This window comes from Nelumbo nucifera, chromosome 6, assembly GCF_055504915.1.
Source record: "Nelumbo nucifera cultivar China Antique chromosome 6, China Antique-T2T, whole genome shotgun sequence".
NCBI lineage: Eukaryota > Viridiplantae > Streptophyta > Magnoliopsida > Proteales > Nelumbonaceae > Nelumbo > Nelumbo nucifera.
Window position 1 is genome coordinate 63,126,054 of NC_142654.1, and position 26,406 is coordinate 63,152,459.

General features: G+C 40.5%; 1 protein-coding gene across 8 annotated transcripts in view; it reads right to left on the bottom strand.

The window, feature by feature from the left end:
* LOC104604353 (uncharacterized) overlaps positions 1–26,406 on the bottom strand; it is a 65,009-nt gene that overhangs the window by 2,565 nt on the left and 36,038 nt on the right. For 3 of the 8 annotated variants that reach the window (XM_088890091.1, XM_088890090.1, XM_088890092.1), the window contains one exon: positions 321–488. The exons of 1 other annotated variant lie outside the window; for it this stretch is intronic. In XM_088890091.1, the coding sequence (XP_088746217.1) occupies positions 321–488 (168 nt within the window). Of the gene's footprint in view, positions 1–178; positions 489–26,406 lie in introns of those variants that run through there. 4 more of the 8 variants (XM_088890096.1, XM_088890094.1, XM_088890097.1 and 1 more) reach the window with 3 other exon arrangements.

Sequence of the window (26,406 nt, forward strand, 5' to 3'; positions counted from 1 at the left end):
ACCTTACAATGAAAACAAATGCGAACCAGCAGTGGAGTTTTACGTCTATTCACATTTACACCAAAAACAAACTCATTCTAAATAATTTCTTACTACTTCTACCCATGTCCTTGTTGGCCTACCCCAAGCTCTTCTAGCCCCTTAATGTGTAACAAATCACTTTTTCTAACTAGAGCAGTAACAGAAAATGGGGGACTATATTAACATGTCAAGAGAATGGAGGACCAACAGAAAATGAATTAAGAATAACCAAATTTTACTTAAGCCACTTTCTGCTCTTTTTACATGCAAACAGTGTGAAAGAGGAAGCAGGAGACTACCATATTAAGTAAAGGAAAAGGCACTGCAACCGCTTCCAATTGAAATTGGTGATTTAGAAATGTATGCCCATGCTGTGCTTGATTTCCAGATAGTGTTCTGCCATCAACAATGCCATGACTATGAGTTGCTTCTGTTTCAATGTCTTGAGTGGAATTTGAACTATTCGACTGCAGACCATGACAATCATCACTACAATTTGGATATCTACATGAAAACAATTGCTCCAGAAAACAGACAATTACTCTTAGGTGTATTGGATGGTATATTGTTAGGCTCACCAGGATTCTGATTCCCAATTCCAACGGAATTCAGAACTGACCCAACAATATAAAGTGAAAACAACATTTAAATCATGAAATTTGGTCATTTATACTGATGAGGATGTTAAGTTGACTGTTTTTATGTATTGTTGGTTCGGCTGATAAGTGTACATGTTAGTTTGTATTGGGTTCTAAGCTGTTAGGTACTGGGCCTTTGTTATTGGACCTAAGTCTGTTTAGTGTTTTAAGCAGTTTGGGTGTCCCATCACTAATCAGGGGCATTCCAGACATTTCATGTAACACTGTATTGTAATCTACTATAAATAATAGTACTGTTGACTGGGTTACTCAGTTTGACATTCTCAGCACTTGTTTGCCTTCACCTCTCTTCTACTACTTCAGCTACAATCTTTCAGCAAACATGGTATCAGAGCATTGAGCGATCTTCTGGTTATAGCCGACGCCATCTTTTCTCTCTTGCTTGGTTTCTCTCCTTTTTCTTTCTTGGTTGCTGCAGAAAAAACCCTAGGGTTGCTGTAGAACAGAACAGGGTTCGAACCTAGGGTTTCTCTTGGTTGTAGGGCACAAGGGAAGTAAGACCCAGAAGTTGATGCCCTATTAGATTGCTTCTAGTTGTTAGTAGCCATTCGGCTATTAAGAGAGGTCTGTATAGGACAGACCTAGGTTGAGGACTGATTTCAGCAGTCCTAGTATTGGTCGTAGGGGTGAGCCCTCTCTACAGTTGCAGAAGTTGAAGCACAAGTGAAGTCTGCATAGTGCAGTGGTGGAGTGCTCTCAGTTTCAAGTCGGTTACTTGCTCACAGAATTCTTCTTGGTGCTGTAACTAGTCCACTTCAGAACTATGACCACATCGGCTATTCTGAAACAGTGTTATCTACACAAAGTCTGCATCCAAGATGTCTTCAATTTCCGGAGAGGTCTCTTCTAGGGATAACAGACCTGGTGAGAGGTCTTCAAATCTAGAGAACCCGAATCTGCACAGCTTGCAGATTACAAGTGTGTTGCTGGATGAATACAACTTTCAGGGAGTGGCCTGTTTCTGCAAAGCTTTTTATTACTTCCCGTGAACTCACAGGGTATTTAGATGGGAAGAAGAAGGAACCTGAAGTTGGCAGTGTGGCACAAGGAGAATGCCACAGTTATGTCCTGGCTGCTTGCTTCTATGACTCCTCGAGTTGCCATGACTGTTCAACACTTTCCCACAGCAGCTAAGATTTGGGAAAAAGTGTCAAAAACCTATGGACAGAAGAAAAACAATGCTAGAATTTATGGGTTGAACCAAGACATTACTGCTTTAAGGCAAGGGGATATGACAGTTGCAACATATTTTGCAACTTTGGAAGGACTATGGGAAGAGCTTGATCACCACTTGATTATGGATTGGGAGAATGCCGGGGACAATGAGAGACATGATAAGCAGATTGAAGAGAGCAGAGCCTTTAAGTTCTTGGCTGGCCTGGACCCAGTGTATGAGGGCATAAGGTCACAAATTCTTGGAAGAGATGAAATGCCTGAGTTACATCATATTTATTATCTGGTAAGGAATGAAGAGGTCAGGAGAAAGGAGATGCAAGTTGACACTCAGAAGCAACCAGTTGAACAATCTATGGAACATTCAGCCCTGATTTCTACAAATCAAAAGGGGAACATATATCCAGACAAAAGGCATCTTAAATGCACTCATTGTGGAGGTGAAAGACATGTAAAAGAAAAGTGTTGGGTCCTGTATCCTCACTTGAAGCCAGTTGCATTGAGAAAAGACAAGAAGGGACAGAAGGGTCAAGCGGCAAGTGAGAACCTTGTCACTAGTAACAATGGTGATAGCTCACAGAGTATACCAACAGTGGCTTCTTCTTCCATGGGGCAGGTTGCTAATTCCTCCGGAGCTGGTACCTTGGGCTTCACTGCTGATGAGGTAGAGGTCCTTAGCTGGGCTTTAACCCATCTAAGGAGTAACTCTTTTGCTTCCTCCTCTCGGTCAGGATAAGATGAGAGTCGCTGACGGGTCTTTCTCCACCATCTCTAGCAAAGGGGTGGTTGACCTAAACAAGGACCTCTCTCTTAAATCAGTTTTGCATGTTCCTAGTCTTACCTCAAACCTTTTGTCTGTTTTAAAACTTACCAAAAATTTGAACTATAGCATAACCTTCTTTCCTACTCATTGTGCCTTTCAGGACAAATTGACGAGGAGAACGATTGAAAGCGGTCATGAGTATGGAGGCCTCTACTATTTTGATGTAGACATCGGTTCAGCCTTACAAGCATCTGCTGCTAGTGGTCTAGAGAATGTGGTGTCAATAGCTAGGTTGCATCTGTGACATGCTAGGCTAGGTCATTTACCTTTTTCTTCATTGCAAGTGCTATTTCCCGAATTGTTTAACGGCATTTCAAGTTAGAGTTTAGCCTGTGAAGTGTGTCAACTGTCAAAACAATGTAGAACTGTTTATCCAGTTTCTAGTAATGAAATTCAAGCTCCTTTTGATTTGGTTCATACTGATGTTTGGGGCCCTTTACCTATTGTTTCTATTGATGGCTTTCGTTACTTTATCAGTTTTATTGACCACTACTCTTGATGCATATGGATCTACCTGTTAAAAGGACGAGATGAAGTGCCACAGATAACCATGGCATTTTGCAAAATGATTGAAACACAACTTGACAAGAAGATTAAGCAATTCCGGTCAGATAATGCTGCTGAATATTTTGAAAAATCCTTGAACTTGTTCATGGAAGATGCTGGCATGCTTCATCAATCATCTTATACTAATACCCCTCAACAGAATGGGGTTGCTGAGCGCAAGAATAGACATCTATTGGAGACAACTCGAGCCTTACTATTCCAGCACAAGGTTCCCAAGCACTACTGGTCTCAAGCAGTACTTACTACATCATATCTGATAAATTGGATGCCATCTAAGGTGTTGGGTATGAAAACCCCTTTCTCTGTTCTGTGTCCTACCCTTCCAGACTTTCCTCTTCCTCCTAGGGTCTTTGGTTATGTATGTTTTATACATGTAAAAGATCCAAAGAAGACCAAGTTGGATCCTAGGGCTACGAAAGGAATTTTTTTGGGGTACCCTCCTACACAAAAGGGTTACAAGTGTTATGATCCTGCCACCAAGAGAAAGTATGTCATGAGAGATGTAGTCGTTTTTGAGTCTCAACCCTACTTTCAGTCTTCCCAGAATCCTCTTCAAGGGGAGACTAGTGGGATGGAAGAGGATTCTTATTCTCCTTTCTTTTTTGTTCCTCTATCTGCCTCGGGCCTTCCATCCTCTCCTTCTACTCCTCCTAGTTGTGACATCCCTGGTGAACCTAATGAGGCTCCCACTGTGCCTGCTACCTCTTTTGATACTGCAGATGTTCCTAAGGGCTCTAGTAGACAATAGAAAGATATATGAATCACCTACAACAGAAGTAAAAAGGGCCCTCAAACTCATGACAACAACCAATTGGACTCGGATCAATCTGTCTCCGCAATCCAAGGTAATCCCAACACACATACTTCTGATTTGGATCTTCCTATTGTTCTTCGTAAGCCTATCCGTTCTTGTACTACTCGGCACCCCATTGCTGATTTTGTTTCTTACTCACGTTTATCTCCATCCTATCACTCCTTTGTGTCTGCTCTTTCTTCTGTACATGTTCCTTCTAGGTACTCAGAAGCTGTGTCTGACCCAAGGTGGAAAGAAACTATGAATGAAGAGATGAAAGTTTTAATGAAAGCAAGGACTTGGGAATTAGTGGATCTGCCAGAAGGGAAGAGCACTGTCGGGTGCAAGTGGGTGTTCACTGTAAAGCATAGGGAGGATGGGTCCATTGAAAGGTACAAGGCCCGGCTTGTGGCAAAGGGGTTTACTCAAAAAGAAGAGATTGACTACTAAGAAACCTTTGGTCCAGTAGCGAAGCTCAATACAATTCGGGTTTTACTATCATTAGCAGCAAATTTTTCATGGGAACTCCATCAGCTGGATGTGAAGAATGCCTTCCTAAATGGTGAACTTCATGAAGAGGTATTTATGGACCCTCCACCAGGCTACGACTTTGATAGAAAGGTGTGTAAACTGAGGAAAGCATTATAAGGCCTAAAGCAGTCACCTCGTGCATGGTTTGAGAGGCTTTGTGGGGCCATGAAGAAAGTGGGGTACACTCAGAGTGGTGCAGACCATACCTTGTTCATAAGGAGACAGAATAGAAAACTTACAACACTCATTGTTTATGTGGATGACATGGTGATTACTGGGAATGACCTGGAAGAGATCAAAAGACTAAATGATTTTTTAGCCTCTGAATTTGAGATCAAAGACTTGGGCCATTTGAGATACTTTCTTGGGATTTAAGTTGCTAGATCAAGAAAGGGGATCTATATATGTTAGCGGAAGTATGTACTTGACCTCCTAGAAGAGACAGGCATGATAGGGTGTAAACCAACAGATACCCCAATAGAACAGAACCATGGTCTACAGGAATCAGTAGGGGAGGACTACTGTGATAAAGAGAGATACCAAAAATTGGTAGGGAAGCTGATATATCTATCTCTCACCCGACCAGATATTGCTTATGCTGTGCATGTTGTTAGTCAGTTCATGCACTCTCCAAATATCCCTCATATGAGAGCAGTTGAAAGGATTCTCAGGTACTTGAAGACTTGCCCAGGAAAGGGAACTCTATTCAGAAAACACAATAAAATTGAAATTGAAGCTTATACTGATGTAGATTGGGCCGGTTCTGCTGGGGACAGAAAATCAACTTCAGGATATTGTACATTTGTTGGAGGGAACCAGGTTACATGGCAGAGTAAGAAGCAGAATGTGGTTGTTAGATCAAGTGCGGATGTTGAATATCGAGCTATGGCTCATGGTGTTGCTAAACTTCTGTGGCTTAGGACCCTTCTTGGTGAGCTTGGCATAAAAGCTGAGGGTCCTCTCAGGCTGTACTATGACAACAAGGCTGCCATCAACATTGCAAATAACCCAGTGCAACATGACAGGACAAAACATATTGGGATTGATCGACATTTTGTTAGAGAGAGAATAGTCTCAGGGGAACTCTGCATTCCTTATACTCCATCCGAGATGCAGATTGCAGATGTGCTGACTAAAGGGTTGGCTACAACAAAATTCTTGGACCTTCTTGGCAAGCTAAACATGACTGACATCCATGCTTAGCTTGAGGGGGAGTGTTAAGTTGACTGTTTTTATGTATTGTTGGTTCGGCTGATAAGTGTACATGTTAGTTTGTATTGGGTTCTAAGCTATTAGGTACTGGGCCTTTGTTATTGGGCCTAAGTCTGTTTAGTGTTTTAAGCAGTCTGGGTGTCCCATCACTAATCAGGGGCATTCCAGACATTTCATGTAACACTGTATTGTAATCTACTATAAATAATAGTACTGTCGACTGGGTTACTCAGTTCGACATTCTCAGCACTTGTTTGTCTTCACCTCTCTTCTACTACTTCAGCTACAATCTTTCAGCAAACAGAGGATAATCCCATCAATAATATCTAGCAAAATTGCAGCTCAAACACAGGAATTTCACTAACAAAAAGAACCACTAGTCACACCTGAGTGAGATCAATTAGGAACAATGACTTCACCTTGATCCCCAACATTTAAGGTTTCAAGAACAACACTGTGTGAAACTTGGATAACCCTGTTATGTGGAGCACCAACATTACCATCATTTCCTATCAAATAACATAAAGATTACCATGAAACTGGCCTATTTAGGTCTTAAAATAATTTAATCACATTCAAAGATAAGATGAATAACCAATGAAATCCAACACAAACTCAGAAGCAAATTGAATCACAATATATTTATGGGTAAATTACACGAACCCCCTGTACTATGGGGTCAGTGACAAAGACCCCCCTGCACGTTTTTTTTTGCAACAAAGGCCCCCCTGAACTTTGGTCGTTAGACAAAGACCCCCTCCATTAGTGTTTCGTCAGTTAACTTCGAAAAAGATTCTGATTTTACTGTTTAAAGTTTTCTAAATGCCTAAGGATTCTAATTTATTTTAGCTTTTCCTCCTTTTTTGATATTATCTTCATCCCATTTACTTTGCTCAAACTATCCTCCTCTCTCTCTAGTCTAAACTCTAGAGTACAGAGAAAGAAAACGAAGAACATTAACAGAGAGCTTCTGAAGGGGGTCCCTCTGATGGCTGTGATGGCAAAGTTGAAGAACAAGCAGAAGCTCTCTTACATATCGGTCCCATCCAAGATAATCCACTCTCTGTTATCTTCATCTCTCCAGTCTCTTCTTCTCTCTCCCAAAAAGTTCTCCAGGAATGCCAACTGGTTTTTCAACACCTTGAGGAGGCCAAGATTTTGGCTTTCGGTTCATGTTAAGGTTGCAATGGACGATTGTGCCGGCAAAACCATCACCACTAGAACCTCCACCTCTGAGATTGAAGAAGCCTCCTCGGTGATTGAAATCCTCCTGGTTTTGCCTTCCAGAGCAACTCTATTCACTACTTTCATTCCCCGTGTTGTGGAACTGCAATCAAATCATTGCATAAAGAACTGAGTGCATTTGGCGATCAACATCAGTTAGTCTTAATAGAAGGCTTGAGCAGTTAATTCGTTCTTCACAACTCACTAAGCAAGTACAATTCTTTAAGAATGGGTGGTTCAGTTCAGCATGATTGCAACGATGAACTGATCTTGTTCAGTCCCAAGGGCCAAGGCTACTGAAAACAGTCCAATATTGAGTGATGAAAAGATAGAACAGAACCAAAAAGTTTTGAGTAGTATCAGTTGATTTAGGAAAGAAGTGAGAACAACCTAAATCAAACTATTCTGGCCTTGAGCACAGATGAAACCAACGACAAAGAGATCAGACCATGGTAGCATGGACTGTCTTGCCTTCAGCAAAGAGATCAGACACGAGACCTGATGTTTAAATAACAACCCTAATTCTGGTTGCATGTTGGTGCTGAGATTCATGAAGACAAGGCTTCCTAACATTTATTGGTTTCTTTTCCAGCTCAACCTTAGCACGTGATTGTCTTCGTCTCAGAATTCCATGATACTGCTTTGTGTTCACATAAACAGGCTTCCTAGCTAGAATACAGTGATGGTGCCCTGCATAACACTGATGTTACCTATAACCTGCAGATCTGGGCAATACGACCACTCCCACAGAAACCTTCATCCCCTAAATATCGCAAGAACTTGTGGCTGTGGTGAACGGACCGTTAGGATTAAAGTTACTATTGGGCCAGTTAGGTTTTAAGAGAGAATGGCAAAAAAAAGAAAATTTAAAAAGTTTAATGGGGTATTTTGGTAATTTAACACCTTCTGTTACCCAACTTAACGGCCAAGGGGGCATTTGTCTTAACATAAAAGTTCAGGGGGGCCTTTGTCGCAAAAACAGTGCAGGGGGTCTTTGTCACTGACCCCATAGTACAGGGGGTCCGTGTAATTTACCCTATATTTTTTACGTTGACCATTATTCATATTGGTTTCTCCAGATCCTGTTCCAGGTGAAGGCTGTGACTGAGCTGGCTGTTTTGCAACTAAATGCACTGTACTTCCATCCTCCATGTCTAGGTATAATCAAGGAATACCATGTAGAATAGTAAAAGAATGTATCTAGAGAGTTTAGACACATCCAAGTAAACCATACTAGCACATCTATACAGATTGAATGACCTAAAACTAGCAGGAGGGCTGGAATCCCAACTGAGATAGAAGATCAATATGACAAAACTGTTTTTTAGATGTATCCACCCCCCAAACTACATTTGTGGACAAGCACTTGCTTCCAGCCACATGGTTGATAACATGGTCGATCCAAAAAGGCAACCCCATTGGCCATACCAGTGTTGTCAGATCGAGATTGGACGTAAAACCATTTCGGTCACTAGGGGTTGAACTTTTAGATTTAACTGTTTGACTCACTCAAATAAAAAATAAAAAAGGAATTACACAATGTTGGCCCCAACTATCTGAAATCTTCAAAGGGGATGGCCTGGAAAATGGACCTAATCTTTGGTACCAGAAAAGAAGGAAGCTATTAAACTAGTTTATTTCAGGCCCATTATTCTTGTGAGGAGTGTGCAAGTTTGATATGGAGAAGGCTTGTGACCACATAAATTTGAAGTTTTTGGACTATGCATTACGAATGAATTTTGAACAAGGTGGAGGAATGAATGTATGTTCCACTACTACTTTGTTTTCAGTGTTAGCGAATGGAAGTTTTTGTGGGAAGTTCTGGATCTCTGGGGGTATTAGACAAGGTGATCTATTGTCACCCCTTCTTTTCATATGCATAATAGAAGCTCTTAGTAGAATGGTTAAAAGAGCCTGCACTGGGGGGGGGGGGGGGTCTTATAGGAGGCTTTATGGTAGGAGTGGATGAGATAGAGGTGTTACTTTTGCAATTTGCAAATGACACTCTTTCATTTTGTGATGTTTCAAGAGTAGCTATGGAACATCAATGATGTACCGAGATGGTTTGAAGTGGTCACTGACCCACTTGTCTATACATAAACATCCACAAAAGTGAAATAACGGAAGTAGGAGAGGTGGATGAAGTGGAGGAGTGGGCTTAAGAATGGAGGTGCAAGTTTGGTAGACTCCCAATGAAGTACTTGGGAATTCCATTAAGGGTAAAATGTAATTCCAAGGCTATATGGAAGCCTATTATAGAAAAGGTGGACAAGAAACTTGCATCGTGGAAGTAAAAATAGTTGACTGAAGGAGGTGAGGTAACTTTTATTAAGAGTGTTCTGACTTCCCTTCCAATGCACTACTTATCCTTGTTCCCAATTCAGACAAAAATATCTGCTGTATTGGAGAAGAAAATGAGGGACTTTCTGTAGAGAGGATGGAAGGAGGAAGCCAAATGCCATTTAGTGAGCTGGAAAGGAGTATGTATGCATGACGAAGTGATTAGGTAGAATAGAGATCAGAAGATTGAGGGAGGTGAACGCAACTCTGTTAGGAAAGTGGTTTTGGAGAATCAATAGACAGCCAAATAGCCTATGGAGAAGGGATGTAGAGTCGCTTGGAGCATCATCCATGCAGCAGTATTTTGGGCAGTGTGGCTTCTACAACTTCCATGAAACCTATTGTGCAGGAATTGTGGTCCCCACCAACACAATAAAGAGTGAAATTGAACTTTGATGGGAGTTCAAGAGGTAACCCGGGCCCTTCAGGTATAGGAGGAGTATTCAGAGATGAAAATGGAAGAATTGTGGCTTTGTTTTCAGGACCAATAGGAGTGGGGGACTCATTGAGAGCGGAGGTGATGGCCTTGCTTCAAGGTGTAAGATATGCAAAACAGTTGGGGGTTACACCAAATTGAGATAGAGGGAAACTCTAAATTGTTGATTGAGTGGCTGCAATCTAGTAAGTTGGGAGCCTGGATTTATAGACAGCCCATAAGGGAAATCCTCAACATAACAAGGGAGATCGGTGCATGCTTCAAATGGACAAGGAGATCAGCTAATGGTTTAGCTGACACATTGGCTAAACAAGGGACTGTGAGGGAGAGTATGTTCTGGGCAGTTTTGTAAGAAAGATTACTGGGGGCTCAACACCTACCTAGGGGTTGACAGCTGTACTTAAATCTGGAAAGTTATTTTAAGTTATATTAATGAAGTTACCGTTTCCAATAAAAAAAATATTTGTAGGAAAGCAGGGTCCAGTAGAAGCGGTTAGCAGAAAGGTAATGGGAATGTTATTCTCTAGGTTGGCAAGTCACAAATTGTTTAAAAGAAGAAACTACAGTTTTTTTGGATAATCTTTTCGTACACTCAAAGTGGGAGGAAAGCTGGTAAGTCTACATTGGATAGTCCAACCATTCGGTCCAGCCCAAGTCCAATCACACTGGATCATACATATGATGTCTCAGTTCACATTAAGCTGGAAAGCTGGAAGTCTACATTGTATAATTCTTTTTATGCCAAACTGCAGCCTTAGAGGTTTTAACTGTTTAAATAAAGAAAAGAAGCTTGCAAAGTACTTATATTTAGGATTGCCATGTGAAACTGAGCTAATTTTGGCATTGATGAACTTGCATGACATGTGCCATATGAAAATAAGGTTACATGACAATGGAACCATAGTTACATTTCAGATTCAGTTAAACAGCTCAGGATGAGCCAAATGCAAACCCAATCCCCAATATAAAGTCTAATGGTATTAAATTTAAGGATAAGGTGGATATCCAACTTGCACAAGAGGTCTCAATGTACATAGTAAAACTACATAAAGCAGACCTAATGGTTTTGCACATTTCTGAAATGCAAATTATGTTCAGAACAAGACAGGAAATCCAACTTAAAATAAACACAGTAGCGAGGTCTTAAAATTAAATATCATTGACTGTAGGAGACATGTACCATACAGTAAATATATGTTTCTAGTCCATTGGTCAATGACAGGAAAGCAAGGACTAGTATATCATAAAAAAGAAGAATTCAAAGTACCCTTACATACTCTGAAAAAGGATACAGTACTCAGATAGAAGATGGTTATCCTTCAAAACTGTTAAAAGTCTGTTAATATTTTAAGTTTAGTACCGCAGGGGTACTATTATACTTTCTCCTCTTTATTTTGTTTTATGTCACCCTATAAATACAAAAAGCTGGTGCCACCAGCTTGACTTTTGGCTCTCAATCTCTTTTCTCTCCTCTCTTCCTTTCTTCTTCTCTTCTAAATAATATGGCACCAGAGGGGGACTATCAGATCTAAAAGGAGAGATCGAGCAAGCCTTTTTCTGTCTTCTCTCTTCGTCAACTTTACTGAAGATCTAGAATACAGCATCGGACTGAAGTACCTTCTCTCCCTTCCTCTTTTTTCTTTTTTTTTTCTGGTCGTGTACTAGGACAGAACCTGTAGTAGGTTCACTTGTTTGATGTGAGGTGATCAGCACCTCTTTCTTTCCTTTTTTGTGGGATCGGTTGATCCCTGTGATGTATTGTAGGTCGGTGATGACCTTTATATGTTGTGCCAGCAACCTTATGATGGATTTGTAAGGAGATGACCTGTATGTGTTGTGACAGCAGCCCTCTGATTTATTGTAGGCCAGTGATGACCTGTTAGTGCCGTAATAGAAATTGATTTATTTCTTTGGTGATTTAAGAATTAAGTTTCAAAAAAAAAAAAAGAGGTTGTCTCTAGTCTCCTGGTGCAAATATTTTTTTTTTCAGCAATTATTCAATGTGTGAAGGAGAATTTGTGTGGACTAGAGACAAAATTTAACAAAATTTATCTTTCTGGGTGTTAGACTGCACTATTTTAGGGTTTTTTGTGCCTACTTTGAGTGACCTGAAGCTGTTACCATGAGTGGTGAAGATTCTGCCACATCTGGTGTTTCCTCAAAGCAGAATGGAATGAGTGGGGGTATGGATTTATCCTTCCCTATGGCTGTCATACCCCTAGATGGTTAAAATTATTTAGAATGGTCGAAAGGAATCAGGTTATACATTACTGCAAGGGGAAAGATAGGATATAAAAATAGGAGAATCAAGGAACCTAATTTTGGGAGTGCTAAGTATGACACATGGAACTAGGAAAACAGCATGGTTATGTCCTGGCTTTTAGTGTCTATGGAACCTCAGGTAAAAATGAACTTTATGTGGGCTGAAACGGCTTATGAGATTTGGGAACAAGCAAAGTCAACCTATTCTGAACTGTGTCACTATGAAAAAATCTATCAATTATAGGCGGAATCATCCACTTGTAAACAGAGGGAGAGGAGTCTTTTTGTGTACTATTTAGACTTGACCTCCATCTGAAAGGAGTTAGATCACTATCAGAGTGTGGAATGGAAATATGATGAAGATGCAAAAGCGTATAAGTCCCTTGTTTCCCAACAACGAGTATTTGCATTTCTCCATGGCTTGAACCCTGTGTATGAATCCATCAAAATCCAGATCCTAGGCAGCAAGGATCTTGCTTTTGTCCAGGAGGTATATGCATTAGTACAGTTAGAAGACAGTAGAAGAAATTTGATGAATAATTTTGGGGGGGATGCAGTTGTATTGGCAACGAAAGAGAATGTTCTACAGGTGGGGGAAATCTCTTTAAGAATGGGAACTTTCAAAAAATGGTGGATGACAAAGACAAACTATGGTGCACCCATTGCCAAAAATCCTTAACACTCGTGATACATGCTAGGAACTTCATGGGAAGCCAAAATGGGCTTAGGAATTGAATAAAAAGCAAGGTTCATATCTGAATAAGAAGTCAAGACAGCAAGGTCCAAGAAAGCTCACTATAGCAAACATGGCTACTCAGGATAATCAGCCCCCTACTACTACTGTGACTCAGACACACACCTTTGGTTCTGACCCTAAGAAGAATATTATTAATTCCTTCCATGACCATTTAGAACTCTATGGTAGGGCAATTCGTCAAATGGATGTTCCTCCTCCCTCAACTTCATTTGCATCTACATCAGGTAATCTGCCATAACTTTCCATGTATCATCTCATTCCCCTGATTCTCTTTGGATAATTGATTTTGGAGCATCAAAACATATGACTAGTAAGTCCACTTATTTTCAGACCTATCACCTCCTCTCTAGAAGAGACAAGGTGAGACTAGCTGATGGTTCATACTCTACCATAGCTGGTCAAGGAACCATTTCTCTTCCCTTTGACCTCACCTTGTCTAATGTTTTACATGTTCCAAAATTCCCTATTAATTTGTTTTCTGTTAGTAGTAATCACTAATTCTTTAAACTGATCAATGACCTTTTTCCCTTCTTATTCTGTAATCCAGGATTTGGCATTGGGGAAAATGATTGGTAGAGGACATATGGTGGATGGGCTCTACATATTAGAGAATAAGGCTGGTCTTACAGTCATAGAGTCTAAGAGTCGGTCTAGTAAGAGTCAGGTCTATTTATGGCACAGTTGTCTTCGTCATTTATCTTTTGAGTCCTTAAAAATGGTGTTTCCAGAGTTGTTTAAGTCAGTGTCAGTGTCGGAGTTCACATGTCAAACTTGTCAATTGAGTAAGCATTGTAAAACTCATTTTTCTTCAAAGAACAATAACTCTAAATTTCCTTTCCATATTGTTCATTCTAATGTTTGGGGCCTTGTTACTTTACCATCTAAGAGTGCCTACAAGTATTTTATTACTTTCATTGATGATTACTTCAGATACACATGGGTGTATCCCATACGAACTAGGGATGAAGTACCAAAAATTATCCAAGATTTCCATCGAATGATTTTTTTTATAGGAAACGGTAACTTTCATTAGATAATTGAAAAGATTACAGGCTTACCATCTAAAAAATGGATGAAAAAAGAAAATAAAAAACTTACAAACAGGCCCAAAACAAAGATTCCCTAGAGTAGTCAATCAAGACTACAATCAGTCTTGAATCCAAAAGTAAAAAAGGGTTTCAGATGGAGAAAAGAAGAAGAAAAAAGGAGAAAAGAGGGAGAAGTAGAAGTACACAAGGGTTTTAGAAAAGGAGAGAGAGGGTCGGATTGATTAATCTGCCAACCCACTCTTAATATTTATATGTTTACTAATTGTAGGAAAGAGGCAGAATTGCCCTTAATGCTTACATGGCAAATAAACTAATAATAAAGCTGAAATAACAAGCTATAACAACAAAATTGAAATAACTACCAACTAACACTGACATAACTAACAAAGAATACATGCTGTGCTGCCATACGAACACAGTGGGGACCACAGCCGTGGGGTCTACATCAGTGTTCTCTACACCTAGTAACTCCTTGCTTAGCTAAAGTATCAGCCATTCCATTTGCTGACCTTCTTACCCAATTAAAATGCACCCCAATCTCCCTTGCTAAGCTAATAATCTCTCTTAGAGGTTGTTTAAGAGACCACACTCCTAGATTTCTAGTTTGCATCCACTCTATTACCAGCTTGGAGTCTCCTTCCACTTCTAAATGTTGCATTCCCCATTGTTTTGCTAGTTTCAAACCTTGAAGTAAGGCCATTACCTCTGCCCTTAATGAATCTTCCACCCCAATTGGGCCCGAGTAAAGGGCCAAGACTTTTCCTTCCTCGTTTTTGTACACACCCCCAATTCCCGACTGACCTGGATTACCCAAGGAGCTTCCATGAAAGTTTTGCTTCACCCTGAACTAAGGCAGTGGTACCCAACAATCTTGTACCATAGGGGAGGAAGGCGAGGATATAGCTATAGCACTCCAATTTCTAATTAAGTCCGCTGAGGAGAAATCCTTGAAAAGATGATGTACTTTCAACCAGTGCATAACCTTGATGGTGACAGCCACCACAAGTGCTTCCTTGGATTTTTCTTGCCCTAGGAAGATCCTATTGTTTCTCTCTTTCCAAATTGACCATAGGATAACAGCTCTTGTTATTCTCCGCATTACCATGCCCCTTTTCCTTGGTTGTCGGAAGAAGCTAGAGTCAAAAGGTTCAGCACACCCGAGGGGGGGTTCCATCTGTAACCAAAAAAAGAAGAGAATCAATCCCACAAATAATAAGCAAAAGGACAAGAAATCAAAAGATGATTTGTTGTCTCGCCATTTCTTAAGCAAAGGTAACAGACATGTGGGGAAAGGCTCCAGTCTAGCCTTTTTCTTTGAAGTACATCCGTAGTATTGATCTTTTGAAGAGCCACTTCCTAGCAAAAAGCCCTAACTTTTGGTGGCATAGGAGAATACCATATTTCTTTACCAGGAAAAGAGACAGACACAAAAGAAGACTGAACTAAAGCATTGAAAAAAGATGAACAAGAGAAAGTCCCTAAAGAGGACTCTTTCCAAATTCTACTATCTAGGCAAGAAAGATCTAGGAAAACTGAATTCAACAATGTGAATAACTCATCTGTAGAAGCCGATTCTGAATCCCTCAACCCTCTTCTCAAACCCAAATCCCAAGTCCCCTCAGACACACGAAGTGAAGAGATGGTTTTTAATTTATTTAGGGAAAGAGAACACACTACCGAGAATCTATCCTTAAGGGAGGTGTTCCCAAGCCAAAGGTCCTCCCAAAACAAAATTTTATTACCTAAGCACACATCAAATATGATGAAAGGCTGAAAGGAAGACAAGACTCCAGCAATTGCTTTCCAAGGGGAGAAATGAGAAGCCCTAGGGTTGACGTCAACATCCCATCAATTAGTTGCCATCCCATGAATACTTTCCACCACCAAGTGCCACAAACTATCCCGCTCCAAAGGAAATCTCCACAACCACTTTCCTAACAAAGCTACATTTCTTAATCTGATATTGCCAATGCCTAGAGCCCCCGCTTCCATTTTCCAAGAAAGTACTTCCCAAATCACTAAATGGTCCTTTTTAGAGTCACCCGATTCCCATAGAAAATCTCTCATGAGCTTTTCTAACTTATTGGCAACTTTGGTAGGAAGCTTAAAGGTAGATAGAAAATACACTAGAAGGTTGGCCAGAGTGGACTTGAGTAGAAATCTGCTGAATTAAAAAATATGAAAGAAAAGTAGTTTCTTGAAGAGAGAAAGGAAGAGATAAGGAGAAGAAGAGAAGTTGAAAAGAAAAGAGAGCTATGTCTGGCCGCCCCCTTCACTTATTATTTATACTAAAAATAATAGAGTAGTACAAAGACAACTATACCCTTATAGGGCGGCAAAACATAAAACAACATATATAAGACTCAAAAACATAATAAAATTTAGACTCACATAACTACTATGGTCCCCACCTCCTATCTAACAACTAACATAAAACATCTACTCAGAAAAACATCATAAAACTGATTAATCTTCAACACTCCCCCCCAAGTTGGAAGTAATTGTTTAAGCTTGTTCTTTTCCACCCCTTTAGTGAGAACATCAGCCAGTTGCAACTCTAAAGGGACATAAGGCAAACAAACTTCTCCGGTTGTTACCCTTTCTCTTATAAAGTGTCTATCAACTTCAATGTGTTTTGTCTTATCATGCTGAATTGGATTGTGGGCAATATTGGTTGCAGCCTAATTGTCACTGTATAACATCATAGGTTCCTCTGCTTTCACCCCAATCTCACCAAAAGAGATCTAACCCAAAGAAGTTATGAGACACCATGAACCCTGGATCTATACTCAACCTCTGCACTTGACCTTGCCACAACCGCTTTCTTCTTACTCTTCCAGGGTTCAGCACTGGGAAGCTATTGAGAGAATACTTGCATATCTGAAAAAGCATCCTGCCCAGTCTGCATCTGTATAGGATTCTAGCTTTTGATTCTCATGATTTGAGAAAAGAATGCCTCTGCCAGGGTGCTTTTTCAGATATGCAAGTATTCTCTCAATAGCTTCCCAGTGCTGAACCCGAGGTGCATGCATGTACTAACTCACAACACTGACAGCATAAGAAATATCTAGTCGTGCCATACACAAATACAACAGTTAGCCCACCATTCTTTGATATCTCCCCACATCCTTTATCAACTCACCATCCACACCATTAATTCTATGATTTGGATCAATAGGAGTGTCTATTGGTTTGGTTCCCAGCTTCCCAGTCTCCTGCAGTAGGTCAAATACATACTTTCTCTATGAAATGAAGATCTCATGCTTGGATCTTGCAACTTCAATCCCCAAGAAGTATTTGAGCTCACCAAGATCTTTGATATCAAATTCTTGTTGCAATGATTTTTTGATATCATCAATCTCCTCCAAATCATTTCCTATCACCACTATATCATCCACATACACAATCAGAATTGACACAAGAGCATCCTCTCTTCTTTACAAAGAGGGTGTAAACAGACCGTATCTGTGTGTATCCAAAACAGATGAGTGCCCCTCTAAACCTGACAAACCAAGCCCTAAGTGATTGTTTCAATCCATACAGAGATTTTCTGAGTCTGCACACCTTTCCTTTACCAACATTTTCATAAAAGCCTATTGAAATGTCCATATATGCCTCCTCCTGTAAATAACCATTGAGGAAGGCATTTTTGACATCAAGCTGGAACAAGGGCCATGAATAGGTGGCTGCTAGAGAAAAAAGGATACGAACTAAACTCATCTTAGCTATTGGTGCAAAGGTTCCCAGATAATCAACACCATAGGTCTGAGTGTACCCTTTTGCTACTAACCTTGCCTTGTACCTCTCTATCTTGCCATCGACCCTATACTTCATTGTGAATACCCATTTACATCCGACTGTCTCCATGTCTGGGAGGAGATCAACTATTTCCCAAGTTTGGTTTTTAACCAAAGCATCCATCTCATCTTGCATGGCTATTTTCCACTCAGGTTTGGAGAGAGCCTCAGTAACATTCTTGGGTATAGACACAAAATCCAGGGAAGAAAGAAAAGCACGGTAGGAGGGTGATAAGGCACTGTAGGAAAGATGATGTGAAATGCAATGGGTTGTACACTTTCTCTTCCCCTTATGAAGTGCAATGGGAAGATCAAGGTCAGAGGGATCAGCTGCAACAATGGTGTTAGGGGCAGGAACATTATCATCAGAAAACATAACATGCTCAAGCTCAAGAGGAATACCTGGAACTGTATCTGCCGAATTTGGAATTTCAAAAGGACTGATAGAGAGTGGTTTGGGTTGAGGATGTGTGGAGTCAACCATCATCTGCTGGCGCTGATATTTCTATGAGGCTGCCCGTAGTGGCTCAGGTAATGAAACTGGAGGTGCAGGTGCTGGCTGAACTGATGGAGGCACCAAAGAAACAGGAAGAGGAACAAATTGTAAGGCACCAAAACTCTCCATAGTGACAAATCTGCTCCTCGACACTAGGTCATAACAGCAATACCCCTTTTGGTTCTGAGCATACCCAAGAAAAACACATTTCTTGGCATTAGAATCCAATTTCTTGCGATGAGGGCCAATAATATGAATAAAGGAAACACAACCAAAAAGAAGACTAAATAGAACCATAAACCCCAAAGTCCATGAAGGAACACGGTTAATCAAATGCACGACTATAAGAACTGCATCTCCTCAGAACTGCACAGGAACTGAAGCACACACCATAAGACTCCTTGCCACCTCCACAATGTGTCTATTTTTCCTCTCAACAACTCCATTCTATTGCGGTGTATATGCACAACTGCTTTGATGAATTACACCATATTCTAAGAGATACGTGGTCAGGTCCTTCTCAAAGTACTCTCTGGCATTATCTGTCTAAAAACCTTAGCTCTCACTCCAAACTGTGTAAGAACCATCTAGTGGAACTGTCGTACTAAGTTAGGAACCTCATCACGTGATATCATCAAATATATCCAAGAATATTGTGTATAATCATCCACAAACAAGAGAAAGTAATGGAATCCTCCCATGGAAGGGATATGATATGGCCCCCATACATCAGTGTGAACAATATTAAAAGAAAAAGTACTCATTTTATTACTTGGTTTAAAAGATTGTCTACAATGCTTTCCTAACTGACAACTCTCATACTCCAAAGTAGATAACTGAACAGTCTCAAACAACTTTGGGAAAAGACATTTCAAAGAACTAAAAGAAAGATGTCTCAAACGATTATGCCAAAGCATAATCTAGTTCACTGACTCTAACCAACTACTACTGCTGCTGCTAACATGATGGCTCTAATGTCCCGGAATCTCATCCAGAAGGTAGACTCCATTCACCTCACGACCACTCCCAATCATCTTCTTTGACTCCAGATCCTGCAAACACAATTACCAAGAAGAAAGGTCATGGAACAATTCAAATTTTTTATCAAAGATCTAACAAGCAGTAGGTTGGTATGAAGTCTAGGGACATGTAAAACAAAAGACCGAGTTATATCATTGGTCACTCTAACTGTCCCCTTCCTAGCAATGAATATGTGAACCACAAGTGATAGGAACTGAAAAGGGTAGGGGCATTAGTCATGTGCTCAGATGCTCCTGAGTCTATAATCCAGGGAGGTCCCTCTTTACCTGAAGTGGATGCAAGATTTGCAGTTGCATATGAACTACCTATATGTGCAAAGGAAGTGGTGTAGTCGACTCCTACATTCTGTTGTCCATCTGGAAGGCTAGAGCTAGGTGAATCTTTCTTACTCATAAGCTGTCCAAACCTCTCCAATTTTGTTCCCATTATTGTTACTGCAATGGATTCCCAATCAGTTTGGGAAGAGGGTCCGAAGAGTCTCCTGTAGTGGCTACATTTGCATTTCCCTTCTTGTTCCTTATCCGGGCAGGCATAAGATTTGGATGAAGCTTCCAAAAAGTGTCCCTGGTATGCTTAGGCTTCTTGCAATAATCACACACCAAGTCCTTATCTTCCCTTCTAGTCTCACTACTCCCCCTGTCTCCATTCGGTTTTGTTGTACCAATAGCCAACTGGTCAACAGGCTGTCTCAGCATTACATTCCTCCTACTCTACACTCCAGAGACAAAGGCATAGGCTTGAGTGAGTGTCACACCCTCCCTAGAAAGAATATGCTGCCTAGCAATGCCAAATTTAGGGTTCAGCCCTACCAAGAACTCAAAACCCTATTCCTCTCTACTAGTCTGTGATAGGTTTTTGCATCATTTACACTTTCCCATACTATAGTTTCTAAGTGATCTATTTCCTGCCATAGGGTTTTCAAAATGGAGAAATACACAGCAAGAGGTTTTTCTCCCTGTTTCATACTTATCACCTGATTTCTTAACTGATAGGCCCTAGCTTCATTTTGGTTCTGAGAGTAGGTCTCAGTCACTCCATCCAAATCTCCTTAGAAATATTAGCCCATAGGAATTTTTTTTGCAATATAAGGTAACATAGAATTACACAACCAAGACATTACCATGTAATTCTCCTACACCCATCAGGAAGAGTCTGTATCAGGTTTCTTCTCCTCCCCAATGAGATACCCTAATTTTTCACGGGCACCAATAGCCATATTAGCTGATTGTGCCCACTCCAAATAATTTGGACCATTAAGTTTTACTGTAGTAATGATCCCAGACCCAAAAATATCACTACTACCTCCAACACTCAGTCCCACAGTACCAGTAGATTTCATCTCGGTATTCCAACTCTCCATCTTACTTCAAATAGTTCAACAGTAAGAAAAAATAGATTGAAGACCTTCCAAAAATAATTTAATATCACATACACAAAAACCAACCCTTCTGGAAGAAGAAACCCTATCTGGAGAGAAATCTCTCTCCTCCCCACACCTCCCAATAGAGAGAAGAGTGAATCGATCACTCCGAGAGGCTTAGAAAATTTCATAAACCAAACCGCCCTCTTCAGAAAATCAAAAGAAAACTAACAATACCTGTGCGCCCAAGATCAAATAAAAAACAAAGAGTCCAACTTTTCTAGGACTCTTCCCCGTACTCCAGTTCTTCCTAATTTTGATGTTGAACAATAGATCACCTTCCTAATGACTAGATCCCACCAAAAAATCCAAGAACTAGGCAATCTATAGCAGATCGATCAACCCTTTATTTACTTCATGCGGTCGGTTGATCTAGGGCTGCATGAGAATGCTTCAAGAAGCCCTAGCCAAGTAGAAATCTGTTGAATTAAAAAATATGAAAGAAAAGTAGTTTCTTGAAGAGAGAAGGAAGAGAGAAGGAGAAGAATAAAAGAAGAGAAGTTGAAAAGAAAAGAAAGCTATGTCTGGCCGCCCCCTTCACTTATTATTTATACTAAAAATAATAGAGTAGTACAAAGACAACTATGCCCTACAGGGTGGCAAAACATAAAACAACATATATAAGACTAAAAAACATAATAAAATTTGGACTCGCGTAACTACTATGGTCCCCACATCCTATCTAACAACTAACATAAAACATATACTCAGAAAAATATCATAAAACTGATTAATCTTCAACAAATTAAAGTGATTCTACCCCCTAGTGAGATGTAATTTCTCTTCCACCCTGCTAGCTTCTTAGTGAATCTTTCTAAAACTGGGTACCAAAAGTTTTCTGTTCTAGGATTTTCCCTCAGGGGCAGACCTAAATATACTAGAGGCCAACCACTTACCTCACAACCTAAAGTCCTAGCCACCAACTGCACTTCATCATCCCGTAAATTCACCCCTGCTACACAACTCTTGTTCCAATTGATTTTCAGATCGGAGACTCTCTCAAAATGCATCACCACCAATCTCAAATTATCCATATCCTCAATTTCCCCTTTACAAAAGAGAATGATATCACCCACAAATTGTAGGTGAGTGACAATCACTTGTTGCCTCCCAACTCTCCATCCTTTCAATAGATTTCTTGAATCAGCCCTAGAAATCAAGACACTTAGGAAATCCACTACTAAGGTGAAGAGGAAAGGTGACAAAGGGTCTCCTTGTCTAAGGCCCCTCTTTGAAGGAAAGAAGTCCCTAGCTACTCCATTCACTAAGATTGAGAAGTGACAAGAGGTAATACAACCCTTCATCCACTTACACCATCTCTCCCCAAAGCCTATATTCTTCAACACTTCTAGCAAGAAATCCCAATCCACCAAATCATAAGCCTTTTCTAAGTCAAGTTTATAGATCAAACCCTTTTCTCCTTTTCTTTTTTTTTTTGTAATCCACACATTCGTTGGCTATTAAATCTGATTAATAATTTGTCTCCCTTTCACAAAGGCCTCTTGATTCTGTGAGATTAAGGAAGGAAGGACTTTCTTGAGTCTTAGTGCAAGAACTTTAGAAATGATCTTATACAGACTCCCAATCAGACAAATCGGTCTAAAGTCCTAGGGCTGAACTGCAAGCACCTTCTTAGGGATCAAAGCTATGAAAGTAGCATTTGCACCCGCATTTATTTTTCCGCTTTCAAAGAATTCCAAGAAGACCTCCACTAGGCCATCACCTAAGATGTCCCAATAGTCTTGATAAAAAGCCATCGTGAATCCATCCGGGCCCGGGGCTTTTGATATTTCCATAGAGAAAACTGCCTCCTTTATTTCTTAAACCCCAAACAGTTTTTCCAGGGGTTCCATCAATTCCCTTTCTCCTGTTAGACAGTGTATGCCCTTAGCTCCAATCAAAATGATGTACAATATGACATTTAATGTAAATGAATAAAGTACATATTTGATTCATGTTATCATGGTGTGTTTCTGTGTAATACCCTTAAACTGGACACATATGAGACTCGTGTTAGTTTAGAATCTTCACAGCCATTGGATATATCTGGGGAGATTTATCCTGCCAAGGCTGACACTGATGTGCCGCCAAGTTGATTGGGATGGCCTGTCTCAACTGCCAGGGTGAGACCTGAGGTACATGCAGTGTGGGTTTTCTTGAAACCCTGAACCGGACCAGAATTCCAATATTGCCCTGGACCTTGGAGATAGATGGGCAAAACTGGAATGTTACACCTGACCCCTAGACTCGATTATGATACTACACTAGGTGTCGGATTGGTTGTCTTTGATATGCCAATCAATGAGATCCTTAGAGGGGGTCAAAACCTGGGTATGTTGGGACAGTCCGAGAATTCATCTGAGTGGGTGATCATAGTGACAGGATCAGCCCATTTTTCGGACAAAGTGAATGATTGGGGATGCACCCTCTCTGATGGAAACCTAAACTATCGGCAGTTGATTTCAGCCATTGAAATTTGTTTTGCAAAATATATTTATATAGAGATATACATACATATATATATATATTATGGTTTCAAAATGTTTGCAAAAGGTTTTAATTCCCGGGATCCATGTGAGTAGAGAGTGCGGTACTGTACCTTGCAGTCGAGGGAGAGGTCCTCTCTTGTCAGGCAGTGTTTGATCATTATGGGCTGAGAGGTTAAGTGTAAGACCATTGAGGGTAATACTGTTAGACAGTTTATGTATGCCCTTAGCTTCAATCTGATTTGATGTACTTGTTATTTAGTGGAAATAAATAAAGTGCATGTTTGATTCAAGTTGTTTGGTTTAATTCTGTGTAAAACCCTAAAACTGGACATTTATAGAGATTCATGTTAGTTTTAAATGTTCACAGCCGTTGGATAAGTCTGGGGAGATTTATCCTGCCGAGGCTGATGCTTGTGTGCCACCAAGTGTTGGGATGGCCTGTCTCAGCCATCAGGGTAAGACCCGAGGCACATGCAGTATGGGATTACTTGAATCCTTGAACCGGACCAGATTTCCAGTCTTGCCCTGGACCTTGGAGATAGATGGGCAAAATTGGAAAGTTACACCTGACCCCTAGACTCGATTATGACACTTCACTAGGTGCTGGATTAGGCCGCCTTTGATATGCCAATCAGTGAGATCCTTAGCGGGGATCAAAACCTGGGTATGTTGGGGCAGTTTGAGAATTCATCTGAGTGGGTGGTCATAGTGACAGAATCAGCCACTTTGTCGGACAAAGGGTAATGATCGGGAATGCACTCTCTCTGATGGAAACCAAACTGCCGGCAGTTGATTTCAATCGTTGGAATTTTGTTTTGCAAAATTAATATACTTATATTATATGTACGGTTTCAAAAATGTTTGCAAATGGTTTTAATTCCCGGGATCCATGTGAGAGGGAGGTGTGGCGCTGTTCCTTGCAGCCGAGGGAGAGGTCCTCTCTTGTCGGGCAGTGCTTGATCATTAAGGGCTGAGAAGTTAAGTGTAAGACCATTTAGGATAATACCTGATGGGCTAATCTTGCACCTGCCCACAGTCCCTGGGTTTTTATAAGATGGCTTGGCCCAGGGACCACTTAATGTAAGTGTTGGGCCCATAGGGTCCATACGATGGACTCAACGGGTTCATTGAGCTTTTCAGTGAATTTGGCTGGGCCTTGTTTTAAAGGCTGGGCCGAACCCATGTGGCTGGTGTGTAGATCAATGCTTGGGTCCCACGCCATACAAAGAAGCCCAACTGGGCAGCAGATTGGAAACTAATTAAACACTGAATACTTAATGGGCCAAAAGCCCATTTCGAACTGGGCTGATATGATCACCCAAAAGATGGGGCGAATCTGAGATTAATGTTAGTGAAAAGGATGGGGCTTTTAACCTTATCCACTCTGGGAGACCAAATTCAAATCAGATTTGAATCTGGTAACCTCCTGATAAGATCAGGAGTAAACTAACTTTATCTGCAGATAGGATTAAGATGATCCTCTATCCAGATACTGATTTGGATTGGGATAACTCCTGATTAGGAGGTTTCTTAATCAAGAAGAAAAGAGGAGAAACCCAAAAAAAAAAAAAAAAAAAGAAAATACATCAGATTTCGAACCATCCTTTGGATACACAAGGGATACCTTCTGCGATTTTGAGATAAGATCTCATACTCTCCAGAAAAGGAGAAAAAGCAGTTCAGCTTTTTCAGTTTTGGTTCTCTCCTCCTGCTGCCGCCATCTGCCATTGCAAGATTGGATCTTTGCAAGAAAAGAAAGTCAAGAAATATGTTCTTGACATCAGTCTTGCAAGAAAGACTGAAAAGGTTACAGTGTTTAGTTCTTCCAGAGGATTCTTGTGAAGGATCCTGGGTGTAGGACGCACCCTGCTGGTTCTGTTCCATCCACAGCTGTGTCATCTTCAGCAGGAACGGATCTTGGAGCGTTCTTTGGGCGTGAACACCAACTTTGGGAGATAGTGCTTCTCCGGATCAGGTATATTCCTCCCATTTACCTTTTGGTACAGATCTGGTTTGATTATGGTTCAAGTAGGATCCTTGAATAATATATTCTAAATTTAGGGAATATGATTCCCAGTTGGGAGAAGGTAGGAAATTTTTGAAATTCGCCCACCCATTCCGCAACCTTTATGGCGTCCATTGGATGGATCCTACCATTCTTTCAAATACCTGATGGGCTAATCTTGTTGAAGAATCAGGTTCTTGCTGAAGAATCAGGTTCTTGCTGAAGAGCCATCCTGTTGATTCTGTTTCATCCTACACCGTGTCATCTTCGGTGGAAGCAGTCGTTGGATCTTTCCTTGGGTGTGAACACCTTCATTGGATGTTATTGTTACTTCGTATCAGGTATAATCCTCCACTCCCTTTTGGTTTCAGATCTGGTCTGGTTTGGGTTCAAGATTGATCATTGAAAATGCAATTTTCTAAAATAGGGAGTGTGATTCCCACATGGGAGAGAGAAATTTTTGAAATTTTGCCCAACCTTCCTGTAGGGTTCGGCCATCCATATGATGGATCTCTCATTCCTTCATCTCCAACATGCCATTCAAAGTCGGTTAGAGTCTCTCTTACTCTACTGAGGCTGTCATAAATGGATTTAAAGTGCTCCACAAAAGCTTTTGCAATCTCTTCCTCTCTTGTCAGCATTGTCCCATTCCATTCCAAACTACTTTCCACTATGTTCTTTCTCTTTCTTCCACTTGCCAAGCTATGGAAAAATCTTGTATTACCATATCCTTCCTTTAACCACTTGCATCTTGATTTTTGTCTCCAGCTTATCCCTTCTTTTCTGAGAATTTCCTCAAACTCTTGTTTCAACTTCCATCTCTCTTCCCTTTCTTCATGCCTCAATCCTCTCTCTGCCTCAACAACATCAAGTTCTTGAATCTTTTTACTAATATCCTCCTTTATGTCTTCAATTCTACCAAACTCTTCTTCGTTCCAAGCTTTGATCCTAGCTTTTAACTTTTGTAGCTTCTTATAAAATCTATATCCCTTCCAGCCAAACTCCACTTGATCCTCTTCCAACCATTCTTTCACTTTCTTTTGAAAGTTTGGATGTAATAGCCACATGTTTTCAAATCAGAAGGGGCAAGGTCCTCCTCCTAGGTAGAGTGCCCTCATCACCAAACCACCCCATAATTCCTCCCAATTTGAAGAGAATAAAAATATGTCTAGTTTACAACAAAGTAGTTCTTCCTGAAAATTAGACCAGGTAAAATCAGCTTGCACCAATGGTAGCTCCCACAATTCAAAAGAATCCACAAAACAGTTGAACTTCCTCATACTTGAGGTGATCCTATGGTTGGGGTTATTT